This window comes from Moschus berezovskii, chromosome 12 (genome assembly GCF_049115385.1).
Source record: "Moschus berezovskii isolate FMDL1 chromosome 12, NW_MosBer_1.0, whole genome shotgun sequence".
NCBI lineage: Eukaryota > Metazoa > Chordata > Mammalia > Artiodactyla > Moschidae > Moschus > Moschus berezovskii.
In genome coordinates this window covers 63,297,192-63,321,890 of record NC_142471.1, presented here as the reverse complement: position 1 = coordinate 63,321,890, position 24,699 = coordinate 63,297,192, and the positions used below count along the sequence as shown (strand labels likewise).

The 24,699-nt window shown below is 36.9% G+C and overlaps 2 protein-coding genes across 23 annotated transcripts in view; one reads left to right on the top strand and one right to left on the bottom strand.

Moving 5' to 3' along the window:
- Nucleotides 1–12,448, top strand: part of BLNK (B cell linker) — an 83,557-nt gene extending 71,109 nt beyond the window's left edge. The window contains exons 13-18 of one of the 2 annotated variants that reach the window (XM_055425009.2): nucleotides 1,008–1,095; nucleotides 1,532–1,563; nucleotides 6,378–6,454; nucleotides 7,241–7,324; nucleotides 8,266–8,421; nucleotides 10,622–12,448. In XM_055425009.2, coding sequence (XP_055280984.1) covers nucleotides 1,008–1,095; nucleotides 1,532–1,563; nucleotides 6,378–6,454; nucleotides 7,241–7,324; nucleotides 8,266–8,421; nucleotides 10,622–10,741 — 557 coding nt within the window. In that variant the 3' untranslated portion in view covers nucleotides 10,742–12,448. The remainder of the gene's footprint in view (nucleotides 1–1,007; nucleotides 1,096–1,531; nucleotides 1,564–6,377; nucleotides 6,455–7,240; nucleotides 7,325–8,265; nucleotides 8,422–10,621) is intronic. The other variant, XM_055425011.2, reaches the window with a different exon arrangement.
- ZNF518A (zinc finger protein 518A) overlaps nucleotides 300–24,699 on the bottom strand; it is a 44,388-nt gene continuing 19,988 nt past the window's right edge. For 11 of the 21 annotated variants that reach the window (XM_088842207.1, XM_088842206.1, XM_088842201.1 and 8 more), the window contains 2 exons: nucleotides 24,445–24,568; nucleotides 17,762–24,300 (listed from right to left, as the gene is read on the bottom strand). In XM_088842207.1, the coding sequence (XP_088698333.1) occupies nucleotides 19,709–24,166 (4,458 nt within the window). In that variant the 5' untranslated portion in view covers nucleotides 24,167–24,300; nucleotides 24,445–24,568 and the 3' untranslated portion in view covers nucleotides 17,762–19,708. Of the gene's footprint in view, nucleotides 1,700–2,702; nucleotides 3,794–8,417; nucleotides 8,663–17,761; nucleotides 24,569–24,699 lie in introns of those variants that run through there. The other 10 variants (XM_088842208.1, XM_055424990.2, XM_055425002.2 and 7 more) reach the window with 7 other exon arrangements.

The following is a 24,699-nucleotide window of genomic DNA, read 5'->3' as shown; positions in this document are numbered from 1 at the left end:
TTCATTATTTATAAGGTAATTGTAGACATAAAACTCAGTTTTTAAACAGAACAGTCTTTACTTTGCCATGAGTAGTGAGTAGCAAAGCCGATCAGGACCTGGGCTTGCCAAGTTACATCTGTGCAGTAGGCCACAGTCGACATGCCCCAAACCTGCCTGTCTGTAGACAAATATGACTTGCCAGAAACTGTACCACAAAATACATAGGTGTGGAGACTGATTTTGAACCATTCACATGTCTGAGAATTAATGGCTAAGTTAAGTAATGAAATTTTAAAAAATCTGTTTGTTTGAATAAGTTCTTGTGCTAAGTTTTCAAAATAATGTTTCCTGAGTTCAAATATCTATCTTCTTAGTACACCTTCAAATGCTTCCTTTCCTTTATCATAACCATGTATACTTTCTATTAGAACTTTCCCATTTAAAAAAAATTGAATTTGAAAAATACTGGGAGGAAAAAAACCAGAAGAATCATTCATAATCTCAAGACCTAAAACACTACATAGAAACTAAAGCTCTGTACCCATCTAATTCCATGCTTGAAGGTACTCAATGTTAAAAGCTACCATTTCCTGAGTTAACATGGGCATACCTGTCTCTGACGATGGATGGTAGACATTTTCTGAATGTGCATTACGACTCATCTGCTTTCATTGCTCTGCTAGTTCTTTCCCATCATTTCCCACATCTTTCCTCCATACTCCTTTCCTGTTGTCTTGCTTTCTTCTGCCTTTCCTTTGATGCTTTTGGCTTGCTATCCTTCCATTCCTTATAGTCTTCCATGCCTGCTGAGCAGGGAGCTTGGAGTGATAGTGAAGCCTTAGGGTGAGCCTCTACAGGAAGTAAGTACAACTCTGAGCAAACTTCATGGCTTCAGAGCTTCTTGGTGAAAGACTTGCTCATGGGAAGACATTTGACCAAACTCAGTTCTTCTCAGTTGATAGTGGGTTTGGGCATGGGGACAGACATTTCACTCTAATCCTAATATGATCATTTTCTTAATGCAGAAAAACCTATACCTGCTGAACGCCACCGGGGATCTAGTCACAGACAAGAAAATATGCAGTCACCAGGGTTTCCTCCTCCTGCCCAGAAGTATGAATCTTTTCCTTTAAAAATAAGTTTCCTTAACACCTGCAATGTCATACTGAACAGAAACACTGGTTTATAATGATCAGTAAAGATTTAGTATTTCATTGCTTTGCAATTAAATTTTTAAAAAATGTTAAGTAGGCGACAACTTTAAAAGAACTGCTTAGAATCACAGAGACTTAACTGATATTTCAGTTAATGATTGGACTGAAGTAAAATATGACACAAGCTAACCCTCCTTCTTTTAAAGAAACTAAAGGGAATAATCTGACTTCTCTTGAAGGTTGTAGTGCCTTTCCTGTCTTTAGATATGTTTTATTGGTTCTTCCTGTTGATCCTTTGTGATGCACCTGTTCAGAGTATCTTCAGTGCAAACAAAAAGTCAAACTTATTCATCTTGTGCATTGCCCTTTAATTAATCTGAATTTCTTCCTTTCAGGGCAGTTCATCAAAAACCCATACCTCTGCCAAGTAAGTACAATGAAGTCATGAAGAGCAGTATCAAGTATTGCGTGAGTTGGCTCTTCACGTCTCCACCCAGGGGTCCAGGGAAATACTGCCTCTTCCAGTGGAGTATCTTAGTATCCTCTCCAGCTTGTTTCCTCGTCTGTAAAATGGGGCCAAGAATACTTATTTCATAGAGCTGTTCTGCAAAGTAAATAGATTTGGGATCATTCTTACTTTTTTCTTTTTTTAGTTTTGATTGAGTATTTTACTGATCATCATTTATTTAATTTTTTCACAACAATAATATAACTATTTTCAAAATAAGATGATTAAGTAAAACAACATATGCCTGGTACATAGAAGGTCTTCAATAAACGATATTTAAATTAAATCTAAAATACCTTTTAATGATTATAAAATGTATCTATAAAAGGTACCCTGAAAATAAGATTTAGCAATTATCTGAATAATTTTCCCAAGACAAATAATACAATACCCTAAAAATATATGAAGTCAGGCTTACAGAACACAATTACCCAAACCTTGATTTGCTTTCTACTTAATGTAGGAAAAAAAATGAAAACACAAAACAAAACCCTTCCTGACATGGATAATTTGAAAAATATTCCAAAGTATTCAAGATTTGATACTTTTAAATAAAGAGAATAATTATTGTATACAAAATTTACATGTGTTTAAATAAACATAAATCTGTTTACTAGGTTTTAACTGAATGTTGATTCATCTTAAATAAATGAAACAAAATATATTTTCTAAAATTCTGAACACAAGTGAAATGGTGTAGCTATAGAATTTTTTTTTTTACTATGTAAAGTTTTATTATACCCTTTACTGTTTTTTAACCCAAGTCATTCTTTCAATTGGCAAATACTTATTGACCATCTGCCATATGCCAGACACTATTCTAGACACTCAACATTCAGAAAACTAAGATCATGTCATCTGGTCCCATCAGTTCATGGCAAATAGATGAAGAAACAATGGAAACAGTGAGAGACTTTATTTTTTTCGGCTCCAAAATCACTGCAGATGGTGACTGTAGCCATGAAATTAAAAGACACTTGCTCCTTCGAAGAAAAGTTATGACCAACTTAGACAGCATATTAAAAAGCTGAGACACTATTTTGCCAACAAAGGTCCGTCTAGTCAAGGCTATGGTTTTTCCAGTAGTCATGCATGGATGTGAGAGTTGGATTATAAAGAAAGCTGAGTGCCGAAGAATTGATGCTTTTGTACTGTGGTGTTGGAGAAGACTCTTGAGAGTCCCTTGGACTGCAAGGAGATCCAACCAGTCCATCCTAAAGGAGATCAGTCCTGGGTGTTCATTGGAAGGACTGATGTTGAAGCTGAAACTCCGATACTTTGGCCACCCGATGCAAAGAGCTGACTCATTGGAAAAGACCCTGATGCTGGGAAAGATTGAGGGCAGGAGGAGAAGGGGATGACAGAGGATGAGATGGTTGGATGGCATCACCGACTCAATGGACATGAGTTTGAGTAAACTCTGGGAGTTGGTGATGGACAGGGAGGCCTGGCGTGCTGTAGTTCATGGGGTTGCAAAAAGTTGGACATGACTGAGCGACTGAACTGAACTGATTCTAGACACAGGGGATACAGCAGTGAACAAAACAAATGAGTCCCTCCCTTATGGAGCTTCTATTCTACTGGAGGAGATAGGAAAAATAAATAACTAGGTAAGTCATACAGTATCAGGTAAATGCTAATGTACCATAAAGAAAAATGAAGCAAAGTGGCAGGCGGGTAGGCACAGAGAAGAAGGGAGGCAGTGAGGGCTGCAGTGGCCAAGGAAGACCTTATCTATAAAACAGGGTCTAAGAGTTCCTCCTACACAGGGCAGATGTGAGGGGAAAATGAGCTAAGACTCGGAAAACAGAACAGGACTAGCACATATCCAGGGATCAGAAAATGTCAGCCTTGAACTCCCTTGGCTGCCCAAACTGTGGAAACCCTTAGCCACCTTGTGCTATGTACCTTAGAAGCACGTGACCAACTCTTATGTTGCTCCCATCTGGGAATATTGTCCCCACCTGTTAGAAGACAGCCTTTCTTCATACCTAACCTTGTTGGGCCAGCCACACTGCTCCCTCCTGTTAACAATGGTGGCTCTCACCTTTGAACATCCAGGACACTTTTATCTGAAGCACTTGGTTCATCACACTCCTTCCAACTGTTCCTTCAAATTCCTTGGGTCTTGAGATAACCTCACTGGTCTCTGGAAACCCAAGGAACGACATGGTGGTGAGTTTTCTTTTTGTCTCATAGATCCCCAGACTTGGAACTGCAGATGCCAGCAATTTGGAAACACCAAGGGGCACAGGTCAAAAGAGCCTCAAATAGAAACCTGCTCCCTGCAGCCAAAGGACCAGGAAAAGGGCAACCTGTCAAGACATTTAGATAACTCCTCTCTACTTCAGCCAAACCACACAGGAAAATCTGACTCTACTCTCACCGCTGCCATTGAGGGCTGAGTGCGGAGCCTAGATTCAAGCCTCAAAAGGCTATGTATAAGGATGCACTGACACCGCTGCTGGGGTGGAGGCAGAGAAGGCCAAGAAGGGAACCAGGACATTCACCCGAGCAGATCAGTAATGAGCCCCACCAGGGGTATTGTTGGAACCCACATTGGGTACTGGAACTCCCACTGAGCCCAGCAGTCACAGGGAGACCCCTAGAGTGTCAGGAGTGCCTGTCTTCTGCCTTTACTCCCCTTCCCCTGCCCGGGTGGTGTCAGAGAAAGTCAGCAAAACAGAAGTGTAAAAGGAATCAAGGATTATAAAACAAACAACCTGATCGGAAAATGGGCAAAAATACATGAAGAGAAGAGAAAACGCATGCGTGTTCAGTTGCTTCGGTCGTGTCCGACTCTTTGCGACCCCATGGACTGTAGCTTGCCAGGCTGCTCTGTCCATGGGTTTCTCCAGGCAAGAATACTGGAGTGGGTTGCCATTCCCTCCTCCAGGGGATCTTTCTGACCCAGGAATTGAACCAGCGTCTCCTCTGTCTCCTACATTGCAGGCAGATTTTTTACCCCTGAGCTACCGGGAAAGCCCAGAAAAGAGAATACCTATTTTAAATACCTATTTTATAGAAAATAGCACCTATTTCATTAGGCTGCTTTATGATTAAATTATGTGTTTGCGTAAAAAAAGTGTTCAAAATCCTATCACTGTTGCTACTCCCACTGATACTGATGGTGTTTCAAGGCACCATCATCCCCTGTCTGGGTTTGGAACACTCAACTGGTCTTCTCTCTCTGTTCTTACTCCCTTCACTCTATTTTCAGCCCTGGAGCCAGAGTGACCTTATTAAAAGACAGGCAGACAATTTTACTATTCTGTTCAAAACCCTCCAAAAGCTTCCCATGCCATGCTCGTTAAAGCCCAAGTCATGTTAAGTATCCCAGGAGTCCCACAAACCTTGCCCATTCCCCACCTCCTGTCTGACTTCATTCCTTATTCTTCTCCCCTTTTCTCACTGCGCTCCAGGCACAGTGGCTCCCTCTCTATTCCTCAAATTTGCCAGGCCCTTGAATTCACTGTTTGCTACACCTGGAACATCCTTCCCTGAGATATACACATGCCTGCTCCCTCTTCCGGAGAAGGCAATGGCAAGCCACTCCAGTACTCTTGCCTGGAGAATCCCATGGACAGAGGAGCCTGGTAGGCTGCAGTCCGTGGGGTCGCTACTAGTCGGACACGACTGAGCGACTTCACTTTCACTTTTCACTTTCACACGTTGGAGAAGGAAATGGCAACCCACTCCAGTGTTCTTGCCTGGAGAATCCCAGGGACGGCGGAGCCTGGTGGACTGCCGTCTATGGGGTCGCACAGAGTCGGACACGACTGAAGCGACTTAGCAGCAGCAGCTCCCTCTTCAACTGCAGACTTTACCCAAGTGTCACCTCAGTGAGGTCTCCCTGACCTGTCTATATAAACATACTACTTGCCCAAAGCTATCCACCACCTGCTCCCCTGTATATTCTTCATAGCACTATGACTCTGACTCTGTAATATTATATGTATGTTTACTTACATCTTTTTTGCCTACCTCACTCCATTAAAGTTTAAGCTCGAGGAGGGAGGGATATTTTGCTGTTTTGTTGACGGCTGTATATTCCCAAAGCTTTTGAATGAAGTATTTTCTCCATTTCATGTCTCCACATTTAGATGGAGTTTGTACCTAAGGCAGCAATTCTCAATCATTTTGACCTCAGGACCATTATAACACTCTTAAAAGTATTGCAGACCCAAAGAACTATGGTTTATGTATTTCTTTCTAGTAATATTTAATGTATTAATTAAAAGACATTTAAAAAATTTATTAACCCATTTTAAAAATATTAAACTCATTACATGTTAATATAAGTAACATATTTCTATGAAATTATATTTTCAAAAAAAAAGATTTAGTGAGAAGAGTGGCGTCGCTTTACACTTTTAAAATTTCTTAAATGCCTGCAGTACAGAGACAGCCGAATTCTCAAATCTGCGTCTACATTCAACCTGTTACAGTATGTTTTACTGGTTGAAGTATACGAAGAAAATTGGGCTTCACAGAGATATGTATTTAGAAAAGACCTTGCAAATCCCCTGAAAGAATCTTGGGGATCCCAAGGGTCCTCAGGCCACACTTTGAGAAGCACTACTCTTAAGGATTTTTTGGCGTGTATGATTTTTCATGTGTGTGATTTTTCAGCGTGTGTGTGCTCCTTGCAGCACCCAGCACAGTGCTGACGTACAGGCATAGTAACTGATCGAGATATAACAGGATCCACTTACTTTTCAAATCCTTTTCAGGATTTCCAGAAGGGGGAAGCCCAACCATGGATGGCCCACTACCCAGCTTTTCGTCTAACTCCAGTTTGTCAGAACAGGTATGAAATGAACTCACAAACTGCAGGAAAGGGCATGCCTTCTTATAAGAGAGATTTGGAAGTGAAACTTGAGAACAGATTCTAAGTTGAGTTGTGAGTTGTCATTTGCTGATGGGTACAGAATACATTTTTTTCCCCCAGTTGTTAAGACCTTGCTCCATTTATTCTAATTTGTATTCTGGATGCCATAAATAACCATTGGTGCTTCTTCAAAACTAGCAAAGAAATGTGCTGTTTTTATTGTTCTCCCTCTCACATAGATTCTATTTAAACTATGTAATTTTCTCAGAATAGATCTGTGGAGGCATATGATATTATAACACATAAAATAGCGTTTTTAAAAAAAGACAGAGAAAGGGCAAGTCTCTAAGCTTTCTCAAATTTAAAATAAGGATGATGGAAGGTATTTGTCTTGCTTTCAAAGTGGTTATAAGAATCAAATAATATTTGTAAACATGCTTTGTAAATTACAGAACAGTCCACAAAGCAACAATAAGATCATAATAGAAAGGGAGATGGTAACTTATTTAGGAGAAAGGAATAAATGGTTCAGGAATCTGGCAGGACTTAGTTCTTATGTTCAAGTATTAAGTCCAGCCCCTAAGGCCAAATGGGAAAATTATGTAATCCTTGAGGCTGAGCAAAAGAAGCATAAAACTCATTTTCAGATTACTGGCCCAAATATAGTTAGGTCTTTCTGGTGATGCAAACTTAGTTTCTAGTGCCCAGAAACTACAGTGTCATTGAAGTGTCATCTCATGCTTAACAATGCCTTCTCATTCACAGGAAGCTGATGTTCACTGTAAACCGTGGTATGCTGGTGCCTGTGATCGAAAGTCGGCCGAAGAGGCATTATACAGATCAAACAAGGTCTGACTGTTTTAAATCTCATATTCTGTCCTCAGCCTATACTGGCACAGTTGTCACCCTGATAATGTGTGCTTGTCTGACTCTCTGCAACCCTATGGACTGCCAGGTTCCTCTGTCCATGGGGATTCTCCAGGCAAGAATACTGGAGTGGGTTGCCATGCCCTCCTTATAATTTCTTCTTCATTTCTGAGATAGTTTTGCTTTCTCTTCAACTTCTTTCCTGAGTTTAATCAACTCATTGTATTTTTCCTTGCTCTTTTTTGCCCACTTTTTGTTCATAATTTTTGAATTTATGATTCTATAATATTTTTAAAGATTATTTAATTAAATTTGGAATGCCATGTTACATTTTAAAAAACTTTTTATTTTGTACTGGGGTACAATTGATCAACAAATAATGTTGTGATAGTTACAGGTGAACAGTGAAGGGACTCAGCCATACATATACATATATGGATACATATACATGTATCCATTTTCTCATAAACTCCCCTCCCAATCCAGGCTTCCACATAACACTCAGCAGAGATCTATGTGCTATCAGCTGAAATATTTTGGTTCTCAATGTCTGCTTTCTTCTTGTGCTTTTGAATGGAATTTGTCTGATATGTTTTATTATTCATAGGTAACTTGTGAACATGGTCCCTAGTCCAAGAGTGCCCCTTAGATTTGACCTTAATGTGTCCCTTCACACATTTCCAGATTCTATAAACTTAGTATCTTCAGTGCCTCAAAAAGCTAGCACTGACCTCATTGAGTTTTCTATAAGTATGTATTTTACTGAAGTATTTTCTTAGAAAATAAGACAAGTTCTAATCAGTAATAAAAATCATATACCTAAATAATTACCTTTTGAATATAATATAGGTATTTTCATAAACTGATTTTTAAACTATGGAAATACAAGTAACACTAATCTTAATTATTCTTTTAATAAACAGGATGGATCATTTCTTATTCGGAAGAGTTCTGGCCATGATTCCAAACAGCCATATACATTAGTTGTATTTTTTAATAAGAGAGTATATAATATCCCTGTACGATTTATTGAAGCAACAAAACAGTATGCTTTGGGCCGAAAGAAAACTGGTGAAGAGGTCAGTAATTTCTCTTCTAATCCAATACTTCTGTAAAAGGCTTAAAGGTGGATGCAGGAGCTGTCCTTTTTAGTGGTCCTGAAATACTCTCAGATAAATTTTGAGCTCTTCGAGGGGCTTTGGACTTCCTTGTCCTGCTTGAAAACTCTGGTAAACAATAATTCTTCTTGGCTTAAAGAATCTTCATCCCTATCCCAGAATGAATATATCAGAGTGTCATCCCACTCCCCAGATATCTGGCCTATGGATATTAAAATAAACACATATTATTATACTAGCATCTAGAAATATGACAGTCCTTTAGAACTTAAATTTACTTAAATTATCTATAATCAAAATATTATTTGTCACAGATACCGAAAATTTGAATTGAAAAATGAAAACTTTGGTTATATATTAAGCATGTGGATATCTTAAAAAGTCTGCTTGTCTTTGTGTTTGAGTATTTTGGGGTAGAAAAAGTAGCTACATGATTAACTTTTTTGCAACTGTTTCAGCATTATGTGGATACATATTGAGTATTTTATTGCTTTGATATATTTGCTTTATTTTATTGACCATGGATTTTGGGTTATCAAACACATTGATTTTCGGTCCATGTGTGAATATTTCAAATACACTGAATTAATGTAGACAGAAAAAAAGAGTGTTAAGGGGAAACTGCAACTAAGTTATGCTCAATTCTTTATTCAATTAAATCAGAAATATGTGTATAAGCCTATATCTTAAATATGGGATATTAAAAGTATTTTAAATAACAAAAATATCACAAAAAGGCCTCAACTCCACTCCTTACTTCAAATATTTCAATTCAGCTCAACCCCCTACTTCAAATATTTCAATCCCCAAACTGCAACAAAGTAATACTCAAAAATATTCAGAAGAGTATAAGGACAGAGTGAGATGCTTATTTGTGTAAGTATAGCAACTCTCTCCTGTATTTCCTGGCTTCAGAACACACTTTTTCATTTGGAATTCACGGCAAAGAGGTTGTGCTATTTCATTTATTGGTTTGTTAGTCCATAAATTTAACCTCCAACTGCATTCAGTTTAACAATATGCTGTGCCAAATAAACAGAATGAATGTCTCTATGAGTATCATAAAAAATTCACTGGCAAGTATAAGAGGGGGAAATGACTGAAGAGAAAGGAAGAAATAAAGACTAAAGGTACTTGAAAGTCTCCGTCTCTTACCCCTCCCTCCCTGACCTAGTATTCAGAAGCCAGTTATCTAGAAAACAACTGGTGTTTCATTTGAAAAACTGACTAGTATTCTGAATATTTATTTAATATATAATATTTGGAAGTTATCCAAATAATTAATAAAGGCTTTTAAACATTTATTCTAGATGTTTATCTTTATATGAAAAACTAAAAGAAAATCAACTGATGATTATTGCTAAATTATATAGCAGTGTTGCAAAACAATTATCACTTTTAAAAAAAATGACCCTAAAATGCTTTGATAATTGTGAGCTTGTAGCACTTTTGTATAATTGATGCATATCATTTCATGGTCTGTGTTACATTTATTATATCCTTCATTTAAAACATTGGTTACTTTTCAGAAAAAAAATTGTGATAGCCTTAAAACCAATAGACAATAGAAATTAATATACAGAAAAATAAGTATCTATAGTAAGAGCCTAGCATGAAATTCCATTATTAATTAGACACTAATTTAGCTCTAAATTTATTAGGAGCTAAAGAAAAATGGATATATGAGGGTTTATAAAGTTTTTTCTTTCTTGTTAAAAAAAGAACACAAAAACAAACAGGAATTAATCTGGGAAATAACTCTCTTGACACTAAATTCTAAGATTAATTTATTACATCAATCCTTGTATCTAAGACATGCAACATAACAGACAGTCTATGTTTTATAAAGATAGACAGAAATTCAATGTATGACAGTTTTATACTTGACATTAAATAAAAAACAAAATATTACAACATAACAAAGTAATTTCTCTAAGTAGTTATACTAGTTGATGATGTCAGTTGTGTTTTCAATCTTATTGAATGGCCAGGGTCTGACACCTCAAAGGTTGTGGCCTTTATTAATTTAGTCTTTTTTAGATAAAATGTCAGCTGGGAATAGTAACTCTGACTAACTTGAAAGAGTGGGAGAATACGGGAGGAGTAGAGCTCAAGGTTAATATAAGTTCCAATGTATAATTCATCTGTTTTCTTGTTCTAGTACTTTGGAAGTGTTGCTGAAATCATCAAGAATCATCAACACAACCCCCTGGTTCTTATTGACAGTCAGAATAACACAAAAGATTCCACAAGACTGAAATATGCAGTTAAAGTTTCATAAATTAAAAAACATTTTTAAAAGGAAGTCAACATCATTGCTTCAGATATCTTCCCTACTTCCACTTTTAAGGAAAAAGCCCCCAAAGTTCATATTTTGGATTATGAATCATCCAGTAATAAAACAGATGAGGAAGCTGTGGATTTCCTTATAAGAAGCTCACAAGGACTTGTTCTATTGCCTGAACTGATGAACTGTTAATATCTGGTGAGGCTGAGAATATGCTACCAATATTCTCCAAATAAATGTCTCTACTTAAAAAAAAAAGAAAAGGCGTAAAGTATTTTCGGTCATGTAAGAAAATAACACTTTACTTCCAAAATAAGAAAATTATATTCTTGGATAAAACAAAGCTGCTAAAAATTTAGGCCACCACAATAGTCCTGGTGCACTAATGTAACTAGGGTGTTTACTGTCAGTGCTTGACAGTTATGTACTGTTTAAAATTTTAATATGTAGAAAATAGAATAATAATGTATGATATTCATAAGTACAGATAAGGGGGATGTAATGGTTCCTTTGTGTGTGTGTGTGTGTGTGCATTAGTTGCTCAGCTGTGTCTGACTCTTTACGACCTCATGGTCTGTCCGTGGAATTCTCCAGGCAAGAAAACTGGAGTTGGTTGCCATTCCCTTCCCCTTTTTGTGAGCTCAAGGTTAATATAAGTTCCAATAAGAGATGTATACAGATAACAGACTTTCTACAAGTTAATTCTATAACTTTATATAGAGTTGAAAAGTAAAATAACTGACATGAAAAATTCACTAGAGGGGCTCAGCAACAGATCTGAGCAGGCAGAAGAAAGAATCCATGAGCTTTAAGATAAATCAATTAACATTGTCTATACTGAGGAAGAGAAAGATAAAAAGAGAGAGAGAAATGAACAGAGCCTTAGAGACCTCTGGAACACTATCAAGCATAGTAGTGTATTCAAAAGTGAGTCTCAGAAGGAGAGAAGAAAAAGCATCAGAAAGAATATTTGAATACTAAAAACTCCCCCAATTTGATTAAAAAAAAAATTGGTCTATCAACCCAAAAAGCTTCATGAACTTCAAGTAGGATAAACTGTAAAAAAAAAAAAAAGGAAAAAACTGTGAATATCATAATCAAACTATTGGAAGACAGAAAATCCTGAAAGCAGCAAGAGTAAAGTGACTCTTCACATATGAAGGTCTCTCAAAAAGATTAACAGCTGATTTCTTGTCAGAAACCATGGAAGCCAAATGGCAGTGAGATGACATAGTCAAAGTTCTGCATATAAAAAATTGCCACTCAAGGGTTCTATATTCAGCAAAACTAGTTTTCAAAAAGGAAAAGTTAGCACATTTTCAGGTAAACATTGCTAGCAGATCTGCTGTCCAATAAAAGTCCTTCGAGTTTAAAGGATACTACTTAGTAATGCAATTCCAAACAAAGAAAACACAGAACTGGTAAATGTAAATACAAACACCAGCATAGGTAAATATAAAAGACAAAAAAAAAAAAAAACTGTAATTTTTATTTTGTAACTTTTTCCCCTTCTAAAGAAAAATGCATAAAGTAATAATTATAAATCTGCCTTGATGGGCACATAATTTATAAAGCTATAATCTATGACAATAATAGCATTGGGGGTGGAGAGATAAAGCTATATAGAGCAAAGTTTTTAAAAAATGAAAATTGAAATCAAATCTGTATTAATCCAAACTAGGTGAAACAGATCAACTTTACAATGTCTTCCAATAAAAATCTGAGGGATCTTTTTTCTCATTTTTTCACTTGTGATTTTGGTGTCATATCTAAGAAGGCTTTGACTAAACAATGGTCATAAATCTTACTTCTACAAGATTTATAGTAAACTTATATTTAGGCTTATAATCCATTTTTAGTTAATTTTTGTGTATGTGGTGTGACCGCTTTTCTTCTTTTTTCTGTCTGTGCTTCATATTTCAAATCTCTTATTGATCTTCAGATTTGCTGATTCTTCTGCCAGTTCAAATCAACTGTTGGCCCTCTCTAGTAAATTTTTCACTTTGGTCATCGTGCTTTTCAACTCAAAAATTTTCATTCTGTTCTTTTTTTTTTAATTTCTATCATATTGATATTTTTCATTTGATATGACACTGTCAGAATACTTAAATACGTTAAATCTGGTTTCCTTTGGGTCTTTGAACATATTTATAATAGCTCCTTAACATTCACCCTACATCTGGAACCCCTCAAACGAAGTTTCTATTGCCTTTTTCCCAGTATGTCACACTTTCTTTGAATGTCTACTTTTATGTTGAAAACTAGACAGTTTAGTTTTTATAATTTTAGTTATTATAATAATATTACAGGATCTCTGGATACTCGTCCCCTACTCTGGACTTGTTTTTTAGTAACTTGGCTGAACTAATTCACCAAGTCTATTTCTCCCCACAGTATGCAACCTCTGATGTCATTGGTCAACTTGTTTCCCCCTCAGTTTTATCCTTAAGTATGACTGCCTATGGAGAAGGCAATGGCAAGCCACTCCAGTACTGTTGCCTGGAAAATCCCATGGACAGAGGAGTCTGGTAGGCTGCAGTCCATGGGATCGCCAAGAGTTGGACACGACTGAGTGACTTCACTTTCACTTTTTACTCTCAGGCATTGGAGAAGGAAATGGCAACCCACTCCAGTGTTCTTGCCTGGAGAATCCCAGGGACAGGGAGCCTGGTGGGCTGCTGTCTCTGGGGTCACACAGAGTCGGACACGACTGAAGCGACTTAGCAGCAGCAGCAGCATGACTGCCTAAGGGTTGCTTCTGAGTCAACACTATTTAGTGACCAGCCACTGATTGATCAGGCTTCCCTGGTAGCTCAGACGGTAAAGAACACCTGCAATGCAAGAGACCTGGGTTCGATCCCTGGGTTGGAAAGAGCCCCTGGAGAAAGAAATGGCTACCCACTTTGGTATTCTTGTCTGGAGAATCTCATGGACAGAAAAGCCTGGTGGGCTTTACTGCATGGAATCACAAAGAGTAGGACACGACTGAGCGACTAACACACATACACTCTGATTGACCAGAGGTTGTGCTTAAGACTCCTGAATCGGTGAGATTTACACCCTTTACCATTGGATGTGTGTATGGCTTGGATTTTCTTTCACTGTTCGGGGAGTTTACAAGTTTTGCCCTACATTCAGCCAGAGTTGTTCTTATGTGGTTGCAGACTTGAGCACACACACATCCTTTCTGATTACAAGGGATGTCTGTAGTTTTATCCAGATTTTCTCTCTCTCAGCTTTAAGCTTCTCACTGACAGCTACTGGTATCACCAGCAATTGTTCAGTTCAGTTCAGTCGCTCAGTCGTATCCGACTCTCTGCGACCCCATGAATCACAGCACGCCAGGCCTCCCTGTCCATCACCAACTCCTGGAGTTCACCCAAACTCATGTCCACAGAGTCGGTGATGCCATCCAGCCATCTCATTCTCTGTCGTCCCCTTCTCCTCCCGCCCCCAACCTTTCCCAGCATCATAGTCTTTTCCAGTGAGTCAACTCATCGCATGAGGTGGCCAAAGTATTGGAGTTTCAGCTTTAGCATCAGTCCTTCCAATGAACACCCAGGATTGATCTCCTTTAGAATGGACTGGTTGGATCTCCTTGCAGTACAAGGGACTCTCAAGAGTCTTCTCCAACACCATAGTTCGCCTTCAATAATTGCCAGATGACTGCTCTACTGTTTTCAATAATACTATACACTCCAATCTGATCCAGATAAAGTCAGGCCCCTTGCAATGGACAGTGTTACCAAGTCTTTGATGCTCACTCCAACCTTCCCCTGAACAGAAACTCTGTGCCTCTGTGCTACGGAGCAGGTTGTGGGGTGAGAGTGTGTTGGGAATTTGGCTCTTCGTTGAATGCTCCCTGTCAAACAGCTGTGTTGTTGATTGGGGAGGGCATGGAAGGAGACTAGAATGTGCCAAAGTTCACTAGCTGTTAATGTATATACAATAGTTCTGCCCCAGAAACCCGGGAGAGATGTAAACTGTCACGTGACTGCCAATCGAACCAGAACAGGTAGGTCTGCTGCACGCTGTGGGGTAAAGTGGGGCTACAGCCTTCTGTAGCTGTCCTGTCCCTTGTATTGCAGGACTTGCGAGTGGCGCAATGAGCACCACTACCCGGCTGCCACCACCCATTTGATATAGGCCGTCTGCGGGGCACAGGCACGGAAAATGAGGCCTACCAAAGAGTGGTACGTCTAACCTTACACCCAGGAACACTATTTCTCCCAGCTTGGTTTTCCTTTTGGCAGATTCACACAATTTTTATTTTGTGGCTATTATAAATGGATCTTCCTTTATTGCCTTCCAAATGACTACTGTTAAGTGTTCACAAAGCTATTTCTCAATGTACTCTTCAAAATATTGAAATAGTCATTTGCAAAACTCTTTAAGTTTTCATTTTGCTTTCCTACAGTAACAATATTAGTAACGTGAAATAATTGATGACAGCAGGCACCTACATTTCATTTCTAAATTGAAAGAGGCAATTTGAGTTGCAACCTGAATATAACCTTCATTTTTGGTTGAAGGACTCTCAAGTATTAGGGAAGAATTCTTCTTTTAACATATTAAAAATGTCTCTACTAGCAGTTAGCATTTTTAAATAAGTACATTCTTGGCACTGACTAAAATCATGATTTTCAAAACTGAAGTACATTAACATTCTTCCCACATTATTCAGGTTTGTTGTTTAGTCGCTAACTCGTGTCCAATTCTTATGTGATCCCATGGACTGTAGTCCCCCAGGCTCATCTGACCATGATTTCCCAGGTAGGAATACTAGAGTAGGTTGCCATCTCCTCCAGGGAAGCTTCCTGACCCAGAGATATAACCCATGTCTCCTGCACTGCAGGCAAATTCTTTATCACTGAGCCACATGGGAAATCCTATTCAAATTTACAGTACCATAATTTATGATATTCACTTTTTAAAGAAAAAAAATTTAAACTAGAGGCATTTATGAACAGAAACATTTTAGACAGAGAAATAAAAAATAATTCAAAGACTTTATCAAACACCTCTTCTAATATATTGACTACTTCTTAATTTTCCAGTTATTAAAGGGAGCATATTTAAAGCAATGAACACCAAAATCAACCAAGTTGATCCTATATTTCAATCCTCCACTATAGGGAAATTCTTCTGCAAATACCACACTCTTAACTAACATCCCTCAGTAAGCTTCACCAGATGAGATCCCCAAGGCACTTTGCTCAAAACAAGGTTCATAACAAAGGCTGTGGCAAGGAACAGAGCCAATACCTCAACACAAATGGGACAAATCCTCAGTAAGCAGATGTCAATGGTGCAAAGGAATCGCTTACCAAGAAAAAATCCTAAGTGAGTGGCACAGAATTTATACTATATTCTGTTTTCAGCTCACCTCCATTTCCCCCCATCTTAAACAGTTTCTATTACTTTTTCTTACTAGGGATTTCAAACCACTAAAAGAACTAGTATCTATTTCTCATCTAAGCTGAACATAAATTCTCATAGCAATTGTTTGATTTTTGATCTCTCCATAAACTGCATTACTCTTAGCACACAAAATACCTATCTACTAATTACTTTCATCACCTTAACTACATTTTTGAACAAATACACCTATGGTGGTAACCATATCTACACACATTTTAGTTTCAATACTTTGAACCTTTTGTATAGTTGGTGTGCATCACAAAAAACTCTCTTAAACTTCTATTTTGAATAAAAATCTCAATCTAAGAACACATCTATGAGAGAAAGCAAGGGCTGGAAAAACCATTTGATGGGCCAGATTAAGCCCACTAACAATTTTTTAAAACAAGGTTTTAATAAAATGAAGAAACGAACACATGCAGTTATATTCTAATTAAAAAAAATAGGCACACTCATTCACATGTTGTCTATTGCTGTTTCAGCATGACAACAGTTAAGTAGTTATGACAGAAACTAATGGCCTACAAAGCCTAAGTTATTTGTTAAGACCCTTTACTGAAGTATCTTGCTGACTCCTTAATAAAAATGAAATTCTTAAAAATAATTACATTTCAATCTGTGTTGAATACTTAGTAAGATAGTAAACTCTGAAGAGTTAAACTATTAGTTTTAGTAAATGACAAATAGGCCCTTTTCAATGGAGAAGGACAAGTAGGAAAAAATGAAAAACTCCTTACCCAGGAGCTGGATTGAAAAAGTAACACTAACTCTTCCAGTTGTACTAAGAACTTTGAATTAATCAATACTGTTTTGGAAAACCTTCTTTAGCTAACTTTCAGCCAGGAGGAAAAAAGGATAGAGGTCTCTTATTTTCAGATTTCCTGATATAGCAATAGAGGCTCCAAGCAGGTTTTCCTTCAGAATAACCTGAGTTAAAAAAAAAAAAAAAAAAACACCTCATAAAAGGTACCAACTAGAGGAACTGCAGCATGAAGTTTTTTAAAATAGCTTTTAAAATCTTAAGGCAAAAAATATGTATCTCAACATTAGCATTAATTTTTTAATGTGTATTTTTATAGTGCTGCAAACAGTGGCAAGGTAGTTCCTCCTCTTCTTTCTGTATTCACAGGTGAATCTAACTATAACACAGCCACATTTCAGTTTAATTGTCGTTAGGATACTGAAGAACATAACCCTCTCTGTGTCTTTGCAAGATTTTTTGATGTGGACCATTTTCAAAGTCTTTATTGAATTTGTTACAATATTGCTTCTGTTTTGGTCTTTTGGCGCCCAGGCATGTAGGATTTTAGCTCCCCTATCAGGGATCAAGCCTGTACCCGCTGCATTGGAAGGTGAAGTCTTAATCACCGGACAGCCAGGGATGTCCCTCTGTGGCTTTTTTTTACCAGCATAGTTAAATTGTAATACGTACTACCCTTCTCAAACAAAATTTCACCTATAACTTTGGGGGACGGGGGAAGCCCACATTTTATTTTGCATTCACCAGCATTGAAAAAATAAGTTTTGAAAACTAAATATTTCCCTCTAGAATAAAATTCCCATTTGAATTCAGCACAGTAAAAGAAAAATATGTAAACACAAACTGAAGATAAATTTAATGGAAGAAAACGTTTGTTACAGAAATTAACAATGCTTACCAGTCTTTAAACACCATACACATTATTAATATATATTGTATATTTCCAATCAACTCCATTCTTAGGCTCAATTTAAGAAACACAATTGTAACAGGTTTTATACAAAAAATACTTCACTTCTAAGAAAGTAGACAAACTGCACAAAAACAGTACATGTATAATGTGCATAGCAAGATAGCTTGAAGCATCTATGTATGGCTTTCTTTAAAATAAAACTATTGGGGGAAAAGGCCCATTTGGGACCTAATGTTACAGTTGACGTATGTAAACTGTTTCACATCTTTTAGGCACTTGCTAACAATAGTGTTCAATCCCTGAAAACTGAATTTATATAAAAAAAAATTATACATCTGAAATAAAACCCCCCAAAATAACATGGGTAAAGTCTTATATACTCCTTTTAAATTAAACAATGAGTTTTATTAGTGCATGCACAGAACTAAATTGAAAGAAAATAAACTTTTTATCTCAAAAACTTTCTGTGCAAAATTTACATAACTGAAAGGTACAAAAATATGTACAGGTTTAAATTCTTTGTTATATACAGAAGAGAAGCCCTGAAGTTTTCATTCAATCAATGAAAAACATCATAACACTTGTAGTAACAATGTAACAAAAATTATATAGTAATTTTTTAATACAAGAACCCCATTATCCAATGATCCAACAAAATTTGACCCAAACTTACAAAGTGAGAAGTTTAAATCAATGATTCTGTTGTCATGAAAACATTCCTTTTTAAAATTCTGTTGGGCATATCCCTTCAGAATCTGTCCTGAAGTTTTATGCATTGTCACTGAGTCCACTATTAATGCTTCTTCATTTCCAACTGCAACCAACCAGTACATAATCTGCTTTGGGTTATCAGTCATACTGAAACGCTGCTAACAAAAAATGGTTTGTCCCAACTGGACATATTCAGACACTAATAATAAACACAAAAGTATGATTTACTTTGTTAATCTTGCTTCAAAATATTGTTTCTGAGGAATAATTTTTAATTTTTGAGAAAAGCCATTCCCTCGGAAGTGCTTCTACGTTTCACTCTTTTTAAAGGATGGCAACCAAGAAAAAATCTGGCCACTTGCTTTATGATGGAACAACTTAAATCAAAGGAATGCAAGGGTGAGTATAATCAAATTCAGAAAAATATTTAAGTTCTTTAAATGAACTTCAAACTAGATGAAGAGAGGCTAATTCTTTCAAGATTGCCCATCTACTGCAACACGAGAGCCATTTAGAAAAGAAAATCTCCTTGGAAAGGTGTTCCACTCAATGACATGCAAGACAGCTTACAAGAAAAAAAGACCTACTCATCAAAAACTTTTACCAAGCATCGTATGAGGTGTAACTGTAGTGAGTTAAATGTACTCTCAACGGAGCCTAGTTACCTTCAAAAGAACTACGTCTTGCAGATGGAGAGTAAATTCTTTACCTAAGCTCTTAAAAGTATCTTCATAAATGATGAGAAACTCCTTCGTTTGCATAGTGAAAGAGCTCTCAAACTTTTCAGAGGAGCTATAGTTATTAAGATTCATAAGGCTAGTGAAAGAAAGGGATTGGGCTGTCAGCTGCTACTCTTTACTAAGAGTCACTAAACTGGGAAAACGGTTTCATCATAGTTTTCTTTAGCCCTAACTTCCCAAAAACACATATTTTAAAAAATTAAATCAAGGTAAATCTGTGATTAGCTTCTTTCAAAACTAATGTGCACTGATGCAACTAATTGCATTTTCAAATGCAACAGAAACTTTTGGTTGTCCATGAAATACAGCTAACTTTTAAATGTTTAATTTTGGTGCTATATTGAAGTAAAAAGTGTCTGCATGGAGTAACCCAACTCACTATTCTCTTCTAAGGTAATTTTACTTTTCCTTGGTAATTATTCTAACATGTTCCAATCACGAGTAGCTTCCATTAAATGCCTCTGTCCATGACCAGCCCAAGCATCCTGATTGTCAAATACTCTACCACAAAACCAACAGTTAAATTTAGCCTTCAGAATATTTTCAGAGGTAGTTTTCACAATCTGATAATTGTTTTTGCTTGTCTTTTTGAGAGTTAACTTTAGCACAAATCTTTCCTTCACAGAACTAACAGGTTTAAATGTTTTGTGCCTCTTAGGAAAATCGTCATAAGTTGTTTCAGAAGGGTTACAACAAACTGGTTTCAGTAAAGCATCGATAGTTCTTTTCGACAATGAAACCTTAAGAACACGTCCATTAAATTTAGCAATAGTTTTCATTACATTTACTACTTCTGGGGAATCTGCATCAGGATGATTCAAAACTACAACTGGTTGGTTTCTCCTAGGACATTTCACAAGCTGTTTGGAATTAAAGGGGAAAAGCCGCAGAGTTCTGACTGTATCTTTTGAAAGCCTAGGTCTGCTGAATTCAAATGATTCAGGGATACTTTCAGGCTTTGCTTTTTCTTTACACTTTCTGTGTAAGGCTTTTTTTCTTGGAGGTTCTTGGTAACTATCTCTACACTTGCGTTTACAGTTTCTTCTAGATACAAATGCAGTTTCAGAATCTTGACTTCTTACATGACTTTTTATTCTTGAAACTTTTCTTTTTGAAGTCTTTTTCTTATTGAAGTTTCTCTCAATTGTACAATTTGTTTTACACCTTAATACCCTGGCCTCTGAATGGTTGGTGATACATATTGGCTCCTCAGAAGTTTCTGGGCATGTTGCAGTAGAAGTTATCACAATTTCGTTTGCTGGCATCATATCATCTAGTAAGAAGGGTAAGGCATCTCTAGAAGATTCTGGCTCTTTCTGCTGTCCTGTAGTCTGGTTAGATGGTACACTGTCTTTCTGCAATGAGGATCCAGTGTTGCTTACTGACAGATTACTAGCAGCAGTCACATTTAAAACAGGGTTAAAAATTTTCAGCAATATTTTTTGTGGTGTTCCTTCAGGTTTCTTTGGCTGTATATTTTTATAGCAAGTACTATTTTGGACTAATTTAGGTTTAAGCAGCTCAGTCTTATTTGGCATCACACACTTTAAAAAAACAGCTTGTTTACCATCAGGCAAAAAGGTATAAAGAGGTGGTTTTGGAAAAATCTTGTTCTGCGGTTTTACTGAATTGGAGATATTCAACTTAGTACCCTGATGCGCAGGTATTATATTATGAGTAGGAACAGCTTTCACTGAAGAATTTGCTGGCGTTTTAATAATATAAGGGCCTTTTAATGACAAAGTATTTTCTGGGTTACTTTTCATGCTCAAACAGCTGCCAATGCTGGAACAAAGTGCAGGGGTCAGACAATTACTGTTTGGTTCTACTTTTAAAAAAGGTGCTCTGCAAGGTTCCTTAGATGTAGTTCCACAAGCCTGAGCCCTCTCAGTTTTGACAGCAGAAACACCTTCAAGTTTCCCATTACTAAACGTTAAAATCATCCCTGGTTTCTTGTTTAAAAGGAGAGGAGCAGGGACACTTTGTGTGTTAGCCAATGGAAGCGGTCTTCTTGAAACATGTAATCCAGGCTTGTTAGCTAAGTGCAAGGGTACAAAAATGCCTTTTGGAGTCTGAACAAATATAGCCTTTTTTGGTTCTGAATTTAGTGGATTCTGCACATATAAAGAATGTGTTGTGGCTCGTAGTTTGTCTTTTACGAGCTGCTGTGTAATTATTGCATCTGACTGAGTCTTAGGTAATGTGCCAAAACCAGAACTTCTAGTGGTCTTCTCAGAATCTCTCATATCCTGTGACAGCATTTGCTTTTCTTTTCCACTACAGTTTAAATTCAGTTCATCTGTAGGCATATTAGTACCCATACTACCAGACGGAATCGGAAAAAGGCCTTGTACTTTCAAGTCTTTTGAAGATTCAACTATTTTGTTTTCTCCCCCATGTTCCTGAAAAGCCTGGGCACATTGAAGTGGAACATCTTTATCTGGACTGTTACTAGAGTCTTGTTTTACATCAGGTTTTGCTTTTAATACATCTAGAAGTAACTGGTTTAGTTCAGGTGGCAAAAGTTCTGATGCCTGCTGGCTCTGGAGTGAGAAAACAGATGTGATCCTAGGCATCATAGGTGACTCAACGTTAGAAATGCCATCCCATTTAGGCTTTTCAGTCATCCTCTCTAAACTTTGATTTTCATTAGTGTATAGGTTTTGTCCATCAATGTTCTGTCCTTTTTCTAAAACACACTGTTCCTCGATTTCAGCTTGTGTTTTTAAAGTTCCATCTTTACTATTTAAAAGACTAATAGATGCTAACAGGCTATCTGGGTTTGAGCTTTCCTTCCTCACGAGTGATAAAACTGACTCACTTAAAATTGTCTTGCTGGATGAAGATTCTCTTTGAGGGTTTTCACACATTGCTGTTCCTGAAAACCTACGACGTTTATTAGAATTATTCACTTTTGAGTAATTATGAAAAGGTAATGATCCTTGATTGGAAGATTCAACAGGTAACTCAGAGTTGAAATAATTAATGCAGTAATTATGCATATCTCCACTGTTGTACGAATTTGGTTTGGCAGTACAGTTGACTTTCTCTGGACTTTTAACTGTAGTACCTAACACCTCAGGGTGACACTGAGTAATATGACTGCCCCATAAGTCAACATTATCTCTTGTTTCTACTTTTGTGGTCAAACTCACTGATGCTGTAATCAAGTCTGACTCTACTGGCGAAGGAGATACACCTTTTTCATCATCCACTGCTGGAATAATATTACTTGTCTGAGATAACAAAGCCGTTTCTTTTTCTGAAATTACTTTCCCTGAAAGTACAGGAGATGAAGATGAAAATGGAGGAGCTGCTTTCATGTAAACGGTGTCATTTAACTCAGTTGGTACTCCTGTTAAAAATGCAGTGGTGTCCAAAGTCTGGGGCTGCAAAACTGCAGTACTGTCCCTTGCAGCACCTGACTGTGAGCCTGGTAAATATAAATTCTGTTTATTGGTAGGCAACAGTTTTATTACAATATGCTGTTTTCCATCCACCATCTTGAAGCCCATAAACTTAGCACTGTAGTTAGCAGGAATTGTTATTCTGTTGTTTTTCACCATTAACACTGTAGGTCCTTGTACAGCAGTCTTCAAGAAACCTGAAGTAGAATTTGATCCCTCTTGAGCTCCATTACATTGTCCAGTGGACAGAAGAGTTGGTTTTTCTGACTCTGACTCAGCAGGTTTATCATTATTCTCACAGTATAGTCTTTCATGCTTTTCTTCATTTAAATGTTCCTGAACAATATGGTTTGGGTCTTCAGATGTAGCCTGTGTTCTGTTCACTTTTTTAAGCACTTGAGTATTTTTTTCTATACTTCCATCACTTGCATTGTTGATTTTCTTACGTTTCCAGAATGTCTTCCTTGATGCACCTATTTTGTATCTTTTCAGTATTAGTTTAAGTCCTGCCGAAGACTTCGCCATCTTTTTTTCATAATTGTCCTTTTCCAGTTTTTCTTTCGCATATAAATGTTCTTTGTGCAAAGTTATAACATGTCTTACAAGGTGCTCTCTCCTGGTAGCACCATAGCTACAATATTGACAAGTGAAGGGGAATGTACCAGAATGAATATAAAGGTGCTTCTGAAGCTCTCCTTTGGTTAAACATATATAATGGCATTTACCACATTTATAAAGGATTTCGTTGTGTCTATGGATATGCTGAACAAATGTGCCAACATCCTGGGTGGAGAACTCACACTTTTCACACTGAAAAGTACCATTTACACAATGTGTGGATGAAAAATGCTTTGTTAAGTCTAATAAAGTATATAAATTCTCATTGTTACAAATGTCACATTTTACTAAAGTGATTCTATGAGTTCGTCTGTGTTGTTTAAATACCTGGAAGTCATTTGCTGAAAAACTGCACATTTCACAAGGATAGGAAGGTAATTCACCATGGTGCCACATTTGAAAGTGTTTCTGCAAATCATTTGGGCTATACCGAGTGCTATCTCGGCACTTTAAACAATTGAAATTGAGTATTTTTGCAGACATTTTCATACCTTCGTCAACTCTCTCAGACTGATGAAGCAACATACACTCTTCTACAGAGCTTATAGTCTTTATATTGATAGATTTTCTTGCAGTCTGTGGCTTATGCTGAAATAATTTTCTGTATTTGTCAACTTCATGTTTCAACAGGACTTCATCTGGAATATTTATCTTCGGCAAAACAACTTTCACATTTTTTAGTCCATAATGAAAACTACTTTCTGAAGTGTTTGGTTTAAGTTGGTTCTGAAATTTTGGTTCTGAAATTTTTGATCTGAGAGTATCAACTACCTCATTTTTCACATCATAATCTTTTTTTAAAGTATTTTGTTTTTCATCAAAATATAAATGTTTCTGTTCAGATGGCATGATTTAAAAATAAAACAAAACAATCCCAATTCTTTTTTTCCTGAAAATTCTTGAAGTTACTTGTAATTTGAACAGGAAACAATACTGTGCCGCAACATCTTCAGAATACCAGAATTTTCCCCACATTAACTCACCTAAAATTAAACAAAGAACTGAAATTTTCATCACAGAAGTATCAGTAAAATTCATTTTAAAGTTCATTTTGACAAAAAGCAAGAATGCTGATCAAACAAATAAAAGATATAAAAGACCTGTTAAGTAATTTAAGAGTAGCTTACCAAAAAGTAATAGTCTGAAGTAGAAATAACACTAATCTGGACCTCAGGAAATACAAGCTTTACTTTCGGCTCTGCTCTGTGACACTGGGCAAGGTTTGACTTCTCTGCACCTCAATTTTCTCATCTAAAGAAAACCACAATTGGATAAACACCTTTAAGCTCTAAGATTTCATATTAACTTGACACTATAGTTTTTAAACAAGATTTTTAAAATCTCAATAAGAGAGCCCTATAAACTTAAGTTCCACTTACACA